The 17,090-nt window shown below is 41.1% G+C and overlaps 2 protein-coding genes across 4 annotated transcripts in view; one reads left to right on the top strand and one right to left on the bottom strand.

Annotated features, from left to right (window-relative positions):
- The window catches only part of LOC131465404 (zinc finger protein GLIS3), a 71,238-nt gene extending 61,784 nt beyond the window's left edge, over nt 1–9,454 (bottom strand). For 2 of the 3 annotated variants that reach the window (XM_058638048.1, XM_058638047.1), the window contains exons 1-2: nt 9,089–9,454; nt 8,591–8,917 (exon numbers count right to left, since the gene is read on the bottom strand). In XM_058638048.1, the coding sequence (XP_058494031.1) occupies nt 8,591–8,917; nt 9,089–9,104 (343 nt within the window). In that variant the 5' untranslated portion in view covers nt 9,105–9,454. The remainder of the gene's footprint in view (nt 1–8,590; nt 8,918–9,088) is intronic. The other variant, XM_058638046.1, reaches the window with a different exon arrangement.
- Nucleotides 9,455–11,912: 2,458 nt separating this feature from the next.
- On the top strand, nt 11,913–15,525 carry dio1 (iodothyronine deiodinase 1). The gene is made up of 4 exons (XM_058637419.1): nt 11,913–12,321; nt 12,407–12,550; nt 14,287–14,486; nt 14,799–15,525. Exons 1-4 carry the CDS (start codon nt 11,985–11,987, stop codon nt 14,862–14,864), a joined length of 747 nt encoding a protein of 248 aa, XP_058493402.1. The 5' UTR covers nt 11,913–11,984; the 3' UTR covers nt 14,865–15,525.
- Nucleotides 15,526–17,090: the final 1,565 nt, after the last annotated feature.

Genomic DNA, 17,090 nt, shown 5'->3' with positions numbered 1-17,090 from the left:
TGTATGAAAGGTGCTATACAAATACAGTTTATTATCATATCATCATTATTATTATAATTATTATTATCATTGTTATTATTATTAATAGGGTGTGTTCCTGTAGTAAGGCAGTGCATTCTTATTTGAAAACCTAAAAATAATTTGGGAAATAATACAAATGTTATTGACTTGTTTGCTCACACTCATACTCGTGAGTTCTCATACACAAGAAATCCCCATGGGATGAAAAAAAGTAAAAATCCATGCACTCCACCACATCACATAATGAGAAATTTCGTCTTCTTATCACATACACCATCTCCTTGTTGTGATACTGAGCCACAGCTTTCTCTTTCAAATATAATTGTCTGTAAAACGTCTGTAAAAATAACCCTACGCATTAAAGATCACAGTGCTGGCACGGAGCCTCTACACTTTATTAACATCCAGTGTCGGCCTGGCAAATCTCCATGAAACTCACAGTTACAAGCATTAACTGGAACAGAGCACCAGAATCCCTTTCCCCAAAATCCTCCACTTCCTCCAATCAGGCAGCACCATGCTGTCCAGATGTGCTACTTAAAAACAAAACATCGGTCCACCTGTGCCTCGGTGCTGACACTGGATGAACACGGTGATATCAATCTCTGAACTGATGAAACCTAAGAGTTCTTGACTTGGAGCCATACATGAGCGATAATAAATTTTGACTCGGAACCTTTGCTTGCCAGTGTTTGAAACAACTCCTTGAAAGAATAATTCTGTAGATGTTATGTGATGAAAGTTGGCCCCGTATCTAGGACAATAATGTGCACAGATCTATATCTGCCAACACGTAACGCACACATGAATATGTGAGTCCAAGTCAGGAGAGAAGTGCAGGTTGTCAGACTCAGGGTTTGTGATTGATGTCAACTCACATCATTCAGCAGCACAGAGAGTTTTCTTAAAGCAGCCTTCGTTCTATCGTTCCTTAGTGTACTTATTAGTCCAAGTAAGCAACTTAATACAGCTCAGTTGATGGGTTGGATTGCACATGACTAGAGAATAAGTAATTCTTCCAGAATGTTGGGCTTCTCTTAATGAGCACTAATAAAGTATATAAACTGCACTATTAAGCTTTATAATGTCTTTCATAGTTCCCTGGGACTGTGCCAGCCAATGGTACCGTGAGCTGACTGGGCACTGCCCCGTGGAGGCTTCCTGGCAGAGACGGAGAGAGGGAGGGAGAGAGAGAGAACGAGAGAGAGAGAGAATAAAACTTCAGTCTTTTTTGGCTGCTTTCTCCTGCGCTCTAATGAAGACATTAAAACAGCCTCAGCTCGCATCGTGTTTGCCCGTTTGTTTTTGTCCACGCGGTTGCAGCCAATGTTCGGCTGGTTGGCTGACTAATCTCCAGCATGACCAGCCTCATAAAAAGGGTCATTTCAGACACTACGTAAGTTCATTTATTCGAGTATTTGAACCTGTAGCAGTTTTACATGGCAATGTGTTTATAAAGCTATGGTGCACACTAGGGACGGCTCGATACCACTATATTATGTGCAATACTGATAGTGATACCAACCGATATGAGTCACACACACACAGCACTTTTCCATATTATGGTTCTAGAACAACTTTATTTTACTTTTCCATGAGTGATAGTGGCGGGTACTTTTCTAGTACCTGCTCTGGCGAGGTTCCAAGCAAGCTGAGCCAATACTAAAATGTGACATCAACAAACTGCCGGCCACTGATTAGTCAGAAAGTGTCATCACTGTAAGAGTCCGACACAATAATCAAACCGAACAATGCTGAACTGTAGATCAGTTAAAAAGACTGAAAGAAAAAATCCTGAAAACATGGGTTAATGTGGAGTTGAGCGACAGCACTGCTGAAAGCCGGAGATCCTGAGCTGAATCACAACCTGTTCAGCCGTATTTCAGTCCAGTGACTGTGTCAGACAGAGTCTGTGCTCTGATCATGCAGGAAATACTGAACTAATGTTTTTCATTCACTGATTCTAATGATTCAGTACACTGAAAACAACTGCTTTGCTTGTAACTAGTTTGTATGTTTGTGTTGCGTATAAAACCCATGTTGAGGAGGTACTGGAAAACGACGTGCCTGATACCAAACCAAGTAGAGTCGAGCTGCGCCAAGTAGTGCTAGAACTTTATAGTGGAAAAGCGCCAATAGTCTTTTTTAAAAAGACATCAAATCACTTCATCCTTCATTCTCCTTCTGTTATCTTAAAAAGATAACTTAACAGCAGTCCACAACGCTCACATGATCCCTGCACTCTGATCACAGGACGATGGCGGTGTACGTCTCTCTTCACCGCCTGTGCCTAATGATTATGTACATGATATTTGGGATTTTTGTATCACATCAGATTTGAGATTTTTCTTCCACTGATTTTGACCAGTGCTGGACTGATGCAATACTGAACATCACGTCAGCTCATTCCTAAAGCACTGCACACTTAGCAACTGTGGCATGTTGTGAATGTTACTCACTCGTCTAGTGGAAAAGATGCTACAGCAGCCTCGTCATAATGGACTCAGATGGCTGAAACTTCCATTTCACACTCACAAAATCTGTGATGCTTATTTATTGGGGTCACTGAATCCCTGACATGTACGGCCACATCTCTCTCTCTCTCTTTCTTTCTGTCTCTCTCACTCCAGCTGACAGCTGTGAGGGCCCCATCGGCTCGCGGCCCTGTTCTGGCAGAGGCAGCACAGCGGCGGACGGCCGCCTTAACTGCCACAGTCACAGTGGAGTGGATTTTTCTTTGATGAAACACAGCAGAGTCGAGCCAAGAACAGCAAGTGGCACAGCAGAGATGTAAATCAAAAACCCACTTGTGTGCTAAGTCATACACGGAGAGGTTCGCAAGAGGAGTTGCTGCTGTCTGAAAATGCATGAGTAATGCAGACGCTATAGTCAGCCGCGGGCATGCCTGTCCAGAAGAAAAGAATCACAGAGAAGTCGAGGAGCTGCAGCAACTGTGCTTCAAACGGGTAAAATGTGAAACATCTACATTCACGGGGCCCGGCAGTTTTAACCAATCAATGAAAGTGTAGTGTGTGAAATCCTGCAAAGTAGTTCTCCAGGCGAGGTTCGCTTCTAAAAATACAGTTTAATGATGACATACCTGAGCCAGCTCTGCCGCTTTCTTTTTTTTTTCTTGATTAAACTGAGGCCCAGAGCACATTTCTCCTGATATTCCAGAGATATTTCAACACTTACTCAAACCAGATCATATTTTTTTGCTTTGTGACTGTTTGGGTTTCATTGGCAGCATGAAAGTCAGAATGCCTTTGGTTACAGTGAGATGCCACAGTCATACCACACTGGTCACATAAGAATGGGAACATCTGACCCGAATGACACTGACTGTGGAGAAGTTGGAGGAGCTCTGATGCTAAGATTTCAGATAACTACTTCAGAAGATAGTCGAGCAGCAAAAGTTGCCATAAGCGTCCATAAATCTCCCTCCTCTTTCTCTCTCTCTCTCATTGAATCCAACCACAATCAAGTTGATGCAACACTTGTCTCCTTCCCTGCCATTTATCTCCTGTTTCCACACACGTCATGTCTATTCCTGGCCAAGTTTGATTGAGGTGATTCAGCCGAGCAGATGCCAGAAGAGGGGTGTTCTCTCACACTCCCTCTCCAGTGGCTGTGACTCAGGAAGTGCCCCCCATTCCATTACCCAGCATTCCCTCCTCGACGCCTCAGCCAGACAGAGGTTTACGGGAATACCTCTGCGGAATCATCACCGGGCCTCGGCTTTATGAATCAATGGAACATGCTGCAAACATTACACCCTGAAACACCTTTCCCAGGCAGCCACTCGCATTTGCCCATAACTCACTGCTGAGCTCATATGAGACTCAGAAGACGTGGGCTGAGACTCGCTCTCAGTCCATGGGAATGTACTGCCTGATGAGAAAGAGAAGAATGCTACTGTTACAGTACTACTGCCACATGAATGAATATGCCCACATGTAGAAGCACATCAAGAGATTTATAGCTATTTGTTAATACTAGTAGTTTTTCTGCCCACACAAAACAGCAGCTGTGCACAAAATCTACAAGTAATATAAAAATGATGCTAAATAATGTTCACAACCTAATAAAAAAAATGTCTTGCGGTTAAAAAAAATAAAAATTAATGGATTTAACTGATGGTTGATCACAAACATCTGCTACAAGCTTTTGGTACAGTGACCCTCACCTACTATCCTAAAATTAAATTGCATTCAATTGCAACAAACGGTGTAATAGAGCTCTTAATTTAGCCTTTTCTCTTTTAAACAGAGAATTATTTGAGGAAGTGAAGGCGCTTCAGTGTGTTGCTGCCAATCAATGTGATAATTTGAATGTATGATGATGAAAAAGTAGGGAAAATTAGATAAAAACTCAATTCGATAGAGAATAAAGGAATATTAACCCTTTATTACTGTGAAGAAAATATGTATTGCTTCTTTTTTATTTCTATATTCATTAAAAAAATATGCTAGAGGAGGAAAAAAAACCTTTATCTAGTCTTGCTTCTCTTATCAAATCGTATCTGGAAGTTTAGTTTCACTGTCAAATTACCAAACCAGAAAACCCCCCATAGCCCATAGCAAATGATTGATTCAGTAGCTAAATATGCTAAATATGACATGTGGTAACCCTTGGTGAAAATTCACACAGTTATTTGCCATGTCACCTCCTCAACTATTTCCCTCTGTAAAATAAACTTTCTTTTAAGGATATACTGTGTATATTTTCAGTGGGAGAAGATTTTGGATCCATACCCAGCCTCTCGGCCTTTCGGAATCTAACCAATATGCACAACACAAACAATAAGCACAAAACCATTAAACAACCTCAAAAGAAACTATGATTTATACGGACTCCCGTCACACGCCCACTCCGGTTTAACTGGTATAATAATGTCACATTGACACAAGTAGAAAAAACAACAACAAGAGGAAGAAACAATGTGCTCAGTGCATATACATCAAAGCCAAACTTAAAACAATTATAAGCTTGAAGTTCATGGCAATTTACAAAACCCAAAATGCCATGAAACAGCTGAAGTAAACATTTTCCCAGAAGTATAGCTGCATAAACATTTTACATAACAAAAAAAAGATACAGCACTGATATTTTAAATGGGAACACATGTAGGATCTGTGCCTAATGAGATGAATATTTAAAGAATATTTAGAATATCCACAATGATTTTCCCGACCTTTAAAGTAACAATAAAATCCAGCCCATGTCTTGCAAACAGAATAGATGGAAGCGACATAGTGAAATAATCTACTTTGTTTGAGTGGAATAACTGAAACAAGCACTCAATGCTTTCCTCTTTGCACTCACATGATCACATCCAGAATAATTCACAGGCCAGTGGGAAGCTGTCGTTGAGTGTTGTCAGAGATGCTTGTTTCTCATAACAGTCAGATTATCACCCTGTAATCTGATGTTTTCTGGTGCTGCCGCATAAAACACCGGAAATTAATTCTGTTTTGGGGGGACTTCAAACTTTAGTGCCAATGCCACTTTACCACAAAAACGAGGCAAATGTGTGTGCGTGCGTGTGTGTTTATACACTGTATGTGTGTGAGCGGGTCAGTGTGTGTGTGTGTGTGAGTATATGTTGGCACAGCGTCTGCATGAATTACAAATGGATGCTTGTGTCCTGCCATGCAGGTGTGCACACATGTGTTGAGTCTGAATGTGGAAGAGAAACCTGCCACGCGGTGGTGATGTGTGCGTTACAGCAAACCTTGGCGAGGAGCCGTCAAAAAAGACATTTTTAACAATGATCGGATTTATGAGGCCATTACTCATCTCTTTACAGACTGAATAAACAGACAGGGAGTGTGAGACTCCAGCTCACTCCTCTAATTCAAACATTTTCCCTCGGCCCAGCATCGTCCCAGCCAGGAGAAACTTTAGTAAGGTATCAAATGATGCGAGAGTACACAATTCATTCAAACCTGATATTCTTTTTCAAGAGGGGTCAAGTGTTTTTCTTTGCAAGCTAAATATTTTCGTTGCCGGTGGGCACTTATATTTATAGCACAGTTATAGAGTCGCAGTGCCGGGATGATCAGCCGCTGTTCCTCTCACAAAGCACAATACACACGCGCTTTCCCAACCAAGTTTCTGCTGTAAAGTCTGTGCCACGATCAACTCCATGTAAAGAGAAATACAGAGCAATTTTCCAGGAGTTCTGATTTACACTAATTGTTTAGTGAGTTAGTTGTGACATAAAAATCATTTCTAAAAGGAAAGGTAACATCCAATCAAAATACAGCACTTCGGCTCCTTTAGTCTGTAATTGAACACTTTTTTGTAACAGTGTCCTAAATCTGTCCTAAATACAAACGCACAGAAACATCTTAGCTCAAATTCATAAAAAGAAATCACAGCATAGAGTTGCATTTTTTTTAGTACTTGGACAACCGGTGTCCCTTAAGTGTTAATAAAACTGAGGATTATATGACACGTCGTCAGTGCACTGCATTTTATTACTTTTATCAATTAGTAAGTGTTTACATTTTGCAATCACACGACACATGATAGGTCAGACATCTCCCTAATGTGTCACTTCCTTCAAGAAACTTATTACAGCCTGTGTTTGTTCAGAGATTCTTTTCAGTATGAATCTCGAGTCATGGTTGAAAATGCAGTTAAAACTCTGGCTCTGTCCCTAAATGGGAGTGTGTAATACGATCGGTCGGAAATGAGGCATGATACAAAAGACTGATGAGTACTGAGATCACTTTCATACTCCGTACTCCACAAAGGAGCCTGTAAAACAACACACACATGTCTGGAATATGTTGACAGCAACATTAGGGGGGTGAAATGAAAGCAAATCAAACGTTTTATTATTCAAATATAACTGCAAAATAAATAGAAGAAATATGACAATTACTTTTATATGTGAAGCTGAATCAAAGTGCTCTTCAGGAAGTAGTTGTTGGCTTGCGTTTCCACAAAGGGCTGAAAGCTGCTTTCATTCACAAAAGCCACAAGATACTGAAATTATTAAAAATATCAATAAACCGCCTCACTGAATCAAAGCAAAACAAACAGACAAGCCAGTGTGAGTGTGTGTGTGTGTGTGTGTGCGCGTCTCGCTCCAGCGTTAATCCGTACAACATAATCCACAAACACATTATACATCTTGCATTCCCACAGTTTACGGGAAGCGAGTTCAAAAGCGCTGCAGAGACAATGAGACGATTCATTCTGGTGCGGGATGCTGGGGATGGAGGTTCTGAGGGCACAACTGTGCTCCAACACAACTCATAAATGCTGAGACACATTCGGCAAACATATGGTTTGTGTTTAGCGAGAAGAAACAATAATCAAATCCGTTGATCTTCTTCTTGCTGCAAGGATGACTGCTAATATAAAAGTTTTTTTTTTTCGTCTAATCATAATTTAGGATGGGGTTGTAATTACCTCCGCCCTTCTCACAACAACACTCTGTCTAAACAGGATGGATCAGACTTCCACACAGACTGAGAACCCACTTTCCACTCTGGACTCTGTGTGCAGTTGTTGTTGCAGTTGTTGTTGAACGTTTCCAATGAGCCAAAGTTTTGTCTTATTTCCTTGTTTTGCAAGGCATCAACTATAGATTACACAGTCATTAAAATGTCATTTGAGCATTTTTTGAAAATTAGAGGCAAAGTCAGAATCCATTCACTGATACGGATCCAACCTGCCACAGTTTCTCTTCATCTAAATGAGTCAACATCACACTAACTAAACGCTGCCATGCCTTGTTAACATCCGTAGGAAATGCAGGCTTATGCTTGGCAGTCGCTGCACATACAGCACATCACTTCACATGTGCAGCAACAGACACTTTGATTATGCTGTTATTTATGAACTGCATGGCCAAGGATCCCAGTGAGCTCTGGCTTTAATTAGTGAGACCTAATCCACCACTGCAAACAACAGAGCTCGCAGCACAAATACTCTGAACAGCAGTGCATCAAAGGATGATGCTGGAGAAGGAGCCATGTGGAAACAGCAGCGTTTCAGATGGCGGCTCTTTTTTCATCAATCTCAGTGACCCACTAATTGGTCAAATTGGCAAGAATGAAGCAGCTGCTGTTTGACAAAACTGGTTATTGGCCCTCAATTTACTCTCAATTAGCTCTTGCACATGTGCACTTACAATATATGTTGTGGTATCATTTTCTTCAAAATATATGGAGCTATAGTGTTTATGCACTGTGTGCAAACGCCTAAAATATTAATACAGGTAAATATGTTTGCCTCAGAAAATTGTGAAATGTTTCTGTTTAACATGTGTTTGTTGTTTTCTGCCCATAAAGAAGTTTAAAAAACACAATTAGTGGCTTTTACTCCCGAGTGAAACTTTAATCTTTAATCATCAGAAATTGTATCGCGGAAATAATTAACGATATATCGCGAATCTGATACTTTTTTTTTTACTCTGTATGTTTACTATTTTCAGTGACGGCAGTGAAATTGATATTATTTATTAACTACTATCGCATTCATATCTATCCATTTAATCAGCTCCAACCTGCAGTCACCACTGCAGCATCAAATAAATCGGGCTCGACCTTACCTTGCACGGGTGCGAGAGAGAAGCAGGAGCGCGGAGCTTTGGCTGACACATGCGTTTTTGGCTCGGACGCGCAGAGTCGCTTGGGGCTGGCGCAGCTCATGGGAGTCGCGGTGTCATGTGGGCTCCGGCAAAGCTGAGATCCATAAGCACCGCTCCCGGCTCGCCGCGCACAGATGTCCGCCTTGCCGCTGAACATGGAGAGCGTCATGCCGGTGAAGTCCGTGAACGCGGGGGTCTGACAGTGGCTGACCATCCCGAACAGCGCTGAGGAGTTCTGCATCGATGACCCGGCGTTCCCATACAGTGCGCAGCTGCTGCTCACACTACCTGTGGCACACGAGAACACAAACACACCTATGAAGGACTGCAAATGTGAGACGCAGTTGTTGGTGTGTTTTTTCCACCTCTGAGGATGCTGTAACCATGCGCTCACTTGAGCAGGAAGGATCAACAACACTGGAGAAAAGATTGAGAGTTGACGGATGAGGGAACACCTACCGTGTCTGAGAGACATGTGAGGAGAAGAACAGGTCTCATTGTGCGCATCAGCTTGTTGAACCAACTGGAGGGGAAAACATCTGCAAGCCGCATCGATAGCATCCACTTAGTCCGGATCAATCATCAGCATCCCATGAGTCTCTCTCTCTCTCTCTCTCTCCCTCTCTCTCTCTCTCTCTCTCTCTCTCTCTCTCTCTCTCTCTCCCTCTCTCTCTCTCTCTCTCTCTCTCTCTCTATCTCTCTCTCTGCCTTGCAGCATTCAGCAGCACCAGTGGAGACACTGGTGCGTCCGCGCGTCAGTGGGAGGATAAGGATCTGGATCAGGACAGCAGTGTTGTAAATCTGAGCTTGGATGCAAAGTTTGGGAATTCCTGTGTGTGTGCGTGTGTGTGTGTTGACCCCATATGCTCTCCGGTGTAATGCACTACACTAGGCTACACAGTGTGAGTCAGTTGACCTGTAAAATATGCAAAAAGCTGGATGCACATTTAATTAAAAAAAATGGTGTGTGTGATTTATGATTAGATCACAATTTAGGTGCATACATTTTTTTAAATTGTATTTTAAAACAAAAAGTACCAGGCTGAAGACTGGGTCACTGTTTACATACAATGAATTGATTTAACCATGAACTGGCCTCAGCAAAGTTTTATATCAACATTGGACTATACTGTTTAGTAAAATACACATTATTTGAACACACTGAAATGTATGAATCGAATCAAAATCAAAAGGGCAAAGAGGGCATACAGAAACAAGGAAGCACATTCATGTTATTTTATTTACTGTATGTGCTGTAGGCCTATATGTTTATGGCTATATCTTTATAGCTTTACCCACATTTTAAATTACAGTCTCCGACATGTCACATGTACTGTATGTCAGCGAATAATGTTGCTTTTCTACATATTTTTATGTCAATAAATGCATAAGAACCCTTGTGGAGCCAGGCTTGATCACACAGTATAGCATCTTAGTTTAACAATAATAATAATTATAATTATAAAATTAATCTAGTGAGTGGACAGCTGGGCAGGTTTTGCAGGTTATGCACAATCAAGTACATTCATTTATTGGAAAATTTGCAGCATCTGTGGAAAAAATGTCTGACCAAACTGTTTCAATTGTCCAGGTATAATCAGTGCGTACAAGGCAAAAAAGAAACTTCATAGCATAGATTTAAAAACAATCCTAAAGTCAAAGACGATGATATTTCTCTAGTATCTGACTCTGGTTAAAATGCATGGTTTGTATAGACTTCATATAATTATAATGCATTATCGCCATAGTCCAGATCCCTGACAGTCACTGTGATTTTACAATATGTCTGAGGTTTATAAGTGAGTTTATAATCAAAATGCAGAGAACAGAAAAAAAACAAGTAGTCACTTTGGAGAAAAACAGATGGTGTATGAGTTTTGATTTGAATTTTGATGTAACGTTTAATATATTTATAAATTATTAGCCTAGTTGCACTTGTGCTCTTGCTTAACTGTCTACTTAAATATTAATTTTCAATATTTCACAGACATATTCAAAATAGAATTGTTTTAAAAACAAATCTCTCTGTGATGAGTTATTAAGAAGCCAACAGGATCCTCTAAAGAATATTTTGACATTTCTCAAACAAACACGTAAAAGTGATATTCCAAGATTTCCCAGCATCTGTAATCCCGTGTTCAATTGTTCTATCCTGCGACGCCAAGTTTGTCAGAGATTATAAGAGCAGCTGTTTTGTTTGGGTAATGTTGACCTGCAGCGTCATCTAGTGGTTTCTGTGTGGAGGTAAAATACTGGGATAAATACACGCTGTGTCAAATGCGTGTATTTATTTATTTATTTATTTTAAAAAACACGAGATGACGGATTAATAAGGAATATATCACATTTACAGGATGGGATTAAGTTCATGTTTGAGTTAAGGTACGGTGAGATCAAACACAGTGCTTGTTACTTTACGGACCCTTTCAAGTGTGACAGAAAACCCGGATGTTACGGTCTATTTTGTCTAATGTTGTGGGTAGAACTTGTTTTGGTCACGTGTTCAGTGCAAACAACAAATTAACTGCTTCATTTACATTTCATTGCGTTAATAAATGTTTTCACATACACATTAAAGCACCTTTATGTTTTAAATGGTGCGTATTTTTCCTCCATTCAACTGCAAATCATTTAAAACATCAGACCAGGCCAACAATACCTAATCAGTATATGTACATTTGTAAATAAAGTGGAACTGGTTTGGGTTAAGGGCGGTCTAAACACCCCCAACAAAGAAATAATCCATCTCAAGTAAAATAGATAGAAAAAATCTGTGAAAATCCAAGAATAACTGTTTGTATTTTTCTACTTTGCAAATTATAGATCTGATCAACTTCTATCAGTAAGACCTAGTCCAAGAAAATGTAACTGTTTGAAACTCATACAGGAAAGAATAGAGGAGGCTATATGTGACGTATGCACACACACACACACACACACACACATGCATGCACATGCATGCCCGAGGAACTTAATGTATATTTCTGTTTAATACTTCTATATATTATGTTTTAGTTTTATTCAGCTTCATTGTGACTATGTGAAACTCAAGATATCTCAAAGGGACCATGTAGATACTGTAGGCAAACGTGAAGTCATTGTGAGTAGAAAAAAATTAATTGCGGATAACTGTTAGTGACTGGTCATAATGACGCAGCAGAGTTCATACACGCGTTGCACAACTTGGGCCGTTGACATGGATATCTGCCCACAGAGAGAACGTGTAAGTAGCTGCTGTAAACACGGAGTGGGCGGCAACCAGCGGGTCAGACAGACAGACAGACGTGACAGACAGACAGACAGACAGACTGAGAGAGATAAACTCTCAGTGTCGCTTCGCCGTCGAGGCGCAAACATGTTTCTGCAGAAAGTGCGCGTGTACGTGTGGACAACATGCGTGTTTTTCTTCATGTTGGCGCTCGTCTTCACACTCCGCATTATGCATTTCATTTCACCATACGTCACCAAGAAGATGATCGTTAAAGTGGGCCGGAAGACCACTATGCCCGAGAACCCGCTGTTTACGTACGAGGACTGGGGTCCGACGTTCATGTCTCAGATCTTCTTGAAGACCGCGTCCAAGCACATGTGGTTGTCCCTCGGACAGGAGGCTTTCACCGGGGGAGACGCTCCGGACTCACCTGTGGTCACCATGGACGGAGAGAGAACCAGTGTGTGCAAGTTTCTCAAAGGTGCGTCGTGGACACGTGTGTGTGTTTCAAAGTGTCTCCGTCTGTGTTTTGTGGTCCTGACGCTGTGTCTTTTTTTTGTCCTCAGACAACAGACCGCTGGTGCTGAGCTTCGGCAGCTGCACCTGACCTCCGTTCATGTTCAAACTTGACGAGTTCAAGCAGCTCGTCAAGGATTTCAGCGATGTCGCTGACTTTCTAGTGATTTACATCGCAGAGGCTCACTCCACAGGTGAGACCGTGAGAAGCAACACACACACACACACACACACACACACACATCAAAGAATTAGAAGAATAATAAAAGAGTCAAAACAAAGGTACAAGCTCGACAAATCATAACAAATAATCAAAATGAGGTCAAATCTGGAAATGCACAACGATAAAAGTACGTTTTTATATTGAAGAGTTTTTAGTAAACAATGTCCTTAAATGTGCTTTTTAGTAAACAATGTCCTTAAATGTGCTTTTTAGTAAAAAAAAAGTCCTTAAATTTGCTTTTTAGTAAAAAAAATGTCCTTAAATGTGCTTTTTAGTAAAAAATGTCCTTAAATTTGCTTTTTAGTAAACAATGTCCTTAAATGTGCTTTTTAGTAAACAATGTCCTTAAATGTTCTTTTTAGTAAAAAAAAATGTCCTTAAATGTGCTTTTTAGTAAAAAATTGTCCTTAAATGTGCTTTCATTTCCTAAGATTGAGTGAAGGAACCTTAATAGCAGATTTAATTAGCCAGATCTTAGAAAGAATGTGGGATATAGTTTTAAACCAAGCTGGACTTGACTTAAAATCTATTGAACTATGAATGATGGATGAACTGCTGCAATTTTTCCTTTTTGTTTTTGGTATCAACGTTGTCTTAACAACCCATGCAAATAAAAAACACAACACTTTAGATCCTGTTGTGCGTGCATTCTTTGTGGTTTAGGAAAACAGAATGTACAATAGGGAACTTTACTTTGTATAACTGAAGACAGGGAGGAGCAGCTATCGGTGACAAAACATTCTAACTACGTATGTTTAAATGTTTTCAATTGGGTCACAATAATGTGTAATTGTCCCTGTGTGTTGGTGGGTTGTCTCCGGGTTCTCCGGTTTCCTGCCACAGTCCAAAAACATGCAATTTGTGGTTTAGGTAAATTGGACACTGTACTGTGTCCAGGTGTGAGTGTGAGAGTGAATGGTTGTTTGTCTCTTAGAATCTGATAAAGGTGTACATTGATACACAATGTGACTAAAATCATAACATTTTACATCTGTCTAGCGTTCGCTTGACAGGCTTCATACTGGAAAGTGATTAACTTATTGCCTGTATGTGCAGTGTGCTATAAATGTGACAGATTTATCGCTAGATATATTATAATACTATTGCACGGTATTTAAATACTGCACTGGCCTAGTCTTGAGTGTGTTCTTATTCTAATTGTGCTTTGTCACAAGATTTGTATTTAGGAAAGGAAAGGAAAGCATCTTTATCTTCATCTTTATTATCATTATACAACTGGTATTGCACCACGAAATGTCGAGGTCAGATGGCGGGTTGATCAGAGCCGCTGCCACTGAGCTCGCCGCCCACAAGGGACAAACCCTGACCAAATGGAAGTAACATTCTAACATGTTTGTTGATGGTGGGAGGAAACCAGAGAGCAGACATGGGGAGAACATGCAAACTCCACACAGAAAGGTCCCAGACCAGGAATTGAACCCAGCACCTTCTTGCCGTGGTTAGGGTTAGGGTTAGTATAAGATATTCAGCATACTCTGTATTTATGATACTCTGCTCATCCAATAATAACCCTTTGTTTTATTTGTTCTTCCTCTGACCCGCTTTGGATTCTCGTGACGTCACAAGGACAAAACGTCCTCGGTGTCACCGAGTCCTTACGTAACCACAGGATTTCTTTTCAGATATTTGTCGCCGTCAGTGTCATTCCAGTCATTCCAGTGAAATCACATTCTTTCTGTGTCTCAGATGAATGGGCCTTTACCAACAACATTAACATCAGCCAGCATCGGAGCTTGGAGGACAGACTCTCCGCAGCACAGATCCTGGTCCAGAGGGAGCCCCTGTGCCCGGTGGTTGTGGATGAAATGAATGACGTCACTGCCGTGAAGTACGGCGCGCTGCCTGAGAGGCTCTATGTGCTTCAGGCGGGGAAAATCATCTACAAGGTGAGATCTGTGCACTGCAGACACCACGACTAATGCCCGTGCTGTCATCTCGTCACGACTAATTGCCGATTTACCCCAGAAAAAGTGACAACGCTAATGTTTCGCTTTGATCCACACGCGCTTACCTTTGCATGCAATCGTGTGATTAGAGATAATAACAGCGCGTTGGGTGTGAATGTTCCTGTGTACTCACGCTATTACGTGTGCAAGAGCGGTGAAAGAGTTCAAGTTCAACCTGCCAGATACTGTATGTAGAGTCCCGATGAAACTGTTATCTAAATGAAAATGTTCCTTGCTCTTTGTGTCCTCTAGGGGAGGGAGGGCCCAGCGGGCTACGATCCATTAGAGGTGCGTTCAATCCTGGAGAAGATGGAATAAGCAGATTGTTAATCAAGTCGAGGCCTTTTCTTTTTTCTTTTCTTTTTTTTTTGAATCAGGCAGCAATCAGTAAACTTCCTCTCTCATCTCATCTCTTACGTTAGCCAGCGCTTGTGTAGATACGTCGTACACATGCATCAAACTTGCATGTGACACTGTCTCCAGGCTTTTGTGTCTTCTAAACACCAACTTCAGCCTCTGAGCCTCTGAGCCTCTGAGCTTGAACTCACCTCTGTGTTTCTTAGTGACAGCTACAGATCAAACCATTGGCCTCTGTAGCTTGATGAAGCGAAACACACGACGGTGTTCCACTCAGACTTGGGTATGATGCGCACAACATACTACAGCTGGAGATGCATTTGTGTTGTAATTATTACCTGTGTTGTCTTAATGCTACATTTTACTCAAAGTTTAAAGACAAATCCATAGTTTAAGACCATGAAAGTCCTGTTTCACTAACATTAAGATCTTGTCTTCTTGCCTTTAAGTGCACTAGGTCGTTCAAGAGGAGGCTGCTTTATCATGACGATTACAGTGTAAAACTCTTGTAACTGTAGTTTGATGAAAGATTCCTTCAAAGTCGGTTTCCTCTGAATAATACTGGAGCACTTATCATTGGACATGTGAACCTTTTAATAAAAAGAGTCTTTTTATATTGGAATTGTTCTTTTCATTGTAGTTTCATGGGGACATCACAACCAGTAAAAGTGTGAAAGCAAAGGGTGCCACGAGATGTTTCAGTGCCCAGTGTCTCCACCATATCATGAACCAGTAAGAATGACCTGAATTAAATCCACAGGAGACTCACAAAAACACTGCTTACAAAGGACACAATATCGCAATTCTGTAAGCTAGAAATCCAAAAGTTCAGTCTTGTTGCCGTTATGTCGTCGGACGCTTGTACAGTTCCTCCACATGAGGGTCACGGGGAGGCGCTGGTGCTAGTCCCCGCTGACATAGGGTGAAAGGCAGGGTACACTCTGTCCGTCACAGGGGGGGTTTCCAGCCATCACACTGGAATTACTGTACAATGTAATAATGTCTGTCCTCGAATACTTCGACGAGTAAGTCTGTATCTTGGACAGCATATTCTTCAAATGTCTTTGATGCCTTTGGGAGACAATGAATAGACAAGAGACGACATCAATGATGATGGCATCACATTACCACACTGACACCATCCACTGTGCTGTTCCAGCCATCTCCATGTGGCCGTATGCCCCGCAAACATGACGACACATGTGTGCTCACCATACGGTTCAGGCCATTGCCATTGCTTGGCAAGTGCATAGACTGAATGTTGTCGGTCCCTGTAAGATTTTGTCCAAAGCTGCAGAGGTCTCTACTTTCTTCAGTCGATGGCTGTGGGGCTTTCATTTGAACGCACACAGCAGAATGTGGTTGTTGTTTGCTGGTCTGCTGGTCTGCGTGTGATAAATTGTGTACTGCAGGACAAACTGTTATGCAAGTTCAGCAAGTTCACCCGTGTGCACACACACAGGCTTACATGTGAGTTAATGCCTAACTGTTTCATGTTTAAATATGGAATGATTCAGACTGAGATTATATAAACTGTCTGGAGAAAGTGCCTTTGTCACCATGAAACTCACTTTTAGTTGTTTAGATACATTTACAGCAGAGGTTTGGAGGAAAAAAAACGTGAAACAAGGCATCGAAAAACCTGTTGTTCTTGCTTAGTATGGCTGAATGTCTGGCCTATGTAATCATGATTATATCATTTCTTCCTATAGACACTTGGGAAATATAGGGTTTGACATTTATTAATGTTTTTTGTTGTTTAATGCATTTTATTAATCTGATATTTGTATCAAGTAAACCTCTGAAACTGTGGAGGCCTGTGTTTTCTTTTTAAATGCCTCTGTTCAACAGCGTTACATAACAGTCTCATCTTGTGGAAAACTACTGATGCAACATGCAAAACCTGAAGTTAAGCATGAGCTGATCAGTAGATCTGCTGTGGCTCTTGTGTTTGCTTTTCTCCACCATAATGTCTAAATGAATTATCTGCTCGTGCATCAGTAAATGTTTTCCTACAACAATTTCACCACGGTCTTGGCATCGAAGAAGCAGCGTTAACATACTTGTGACTAGTCGTGACTAAGCTGATTTCTGTGAGACTGTAAAAGCTGACGCAGTCGACACGTATAGAGCACGGAGTAATCGAATAAGAACAGGGCAACATCTCACAGTTGCAGGTCTTTTTCA

Source organism: Solea solea, chromosome 9, assembly GCF_958295425.1.
Source record: "Solea solea chromosome 9, fSolSol10.1, whole genome shotgun sequence".
Classification (NCBI taxonomy): domain Eukaryota; kingdom Metazoa; phylum Chordata; class Actinopteri; order Pleuronectiformes; family Soleidae; genus Solea; species Solea solea.
The sequence above is the reverse complement of the archived record's forward strand: the minus strand, read 5'-3'. Positions and strand labels throughout refer to the sequence as shown.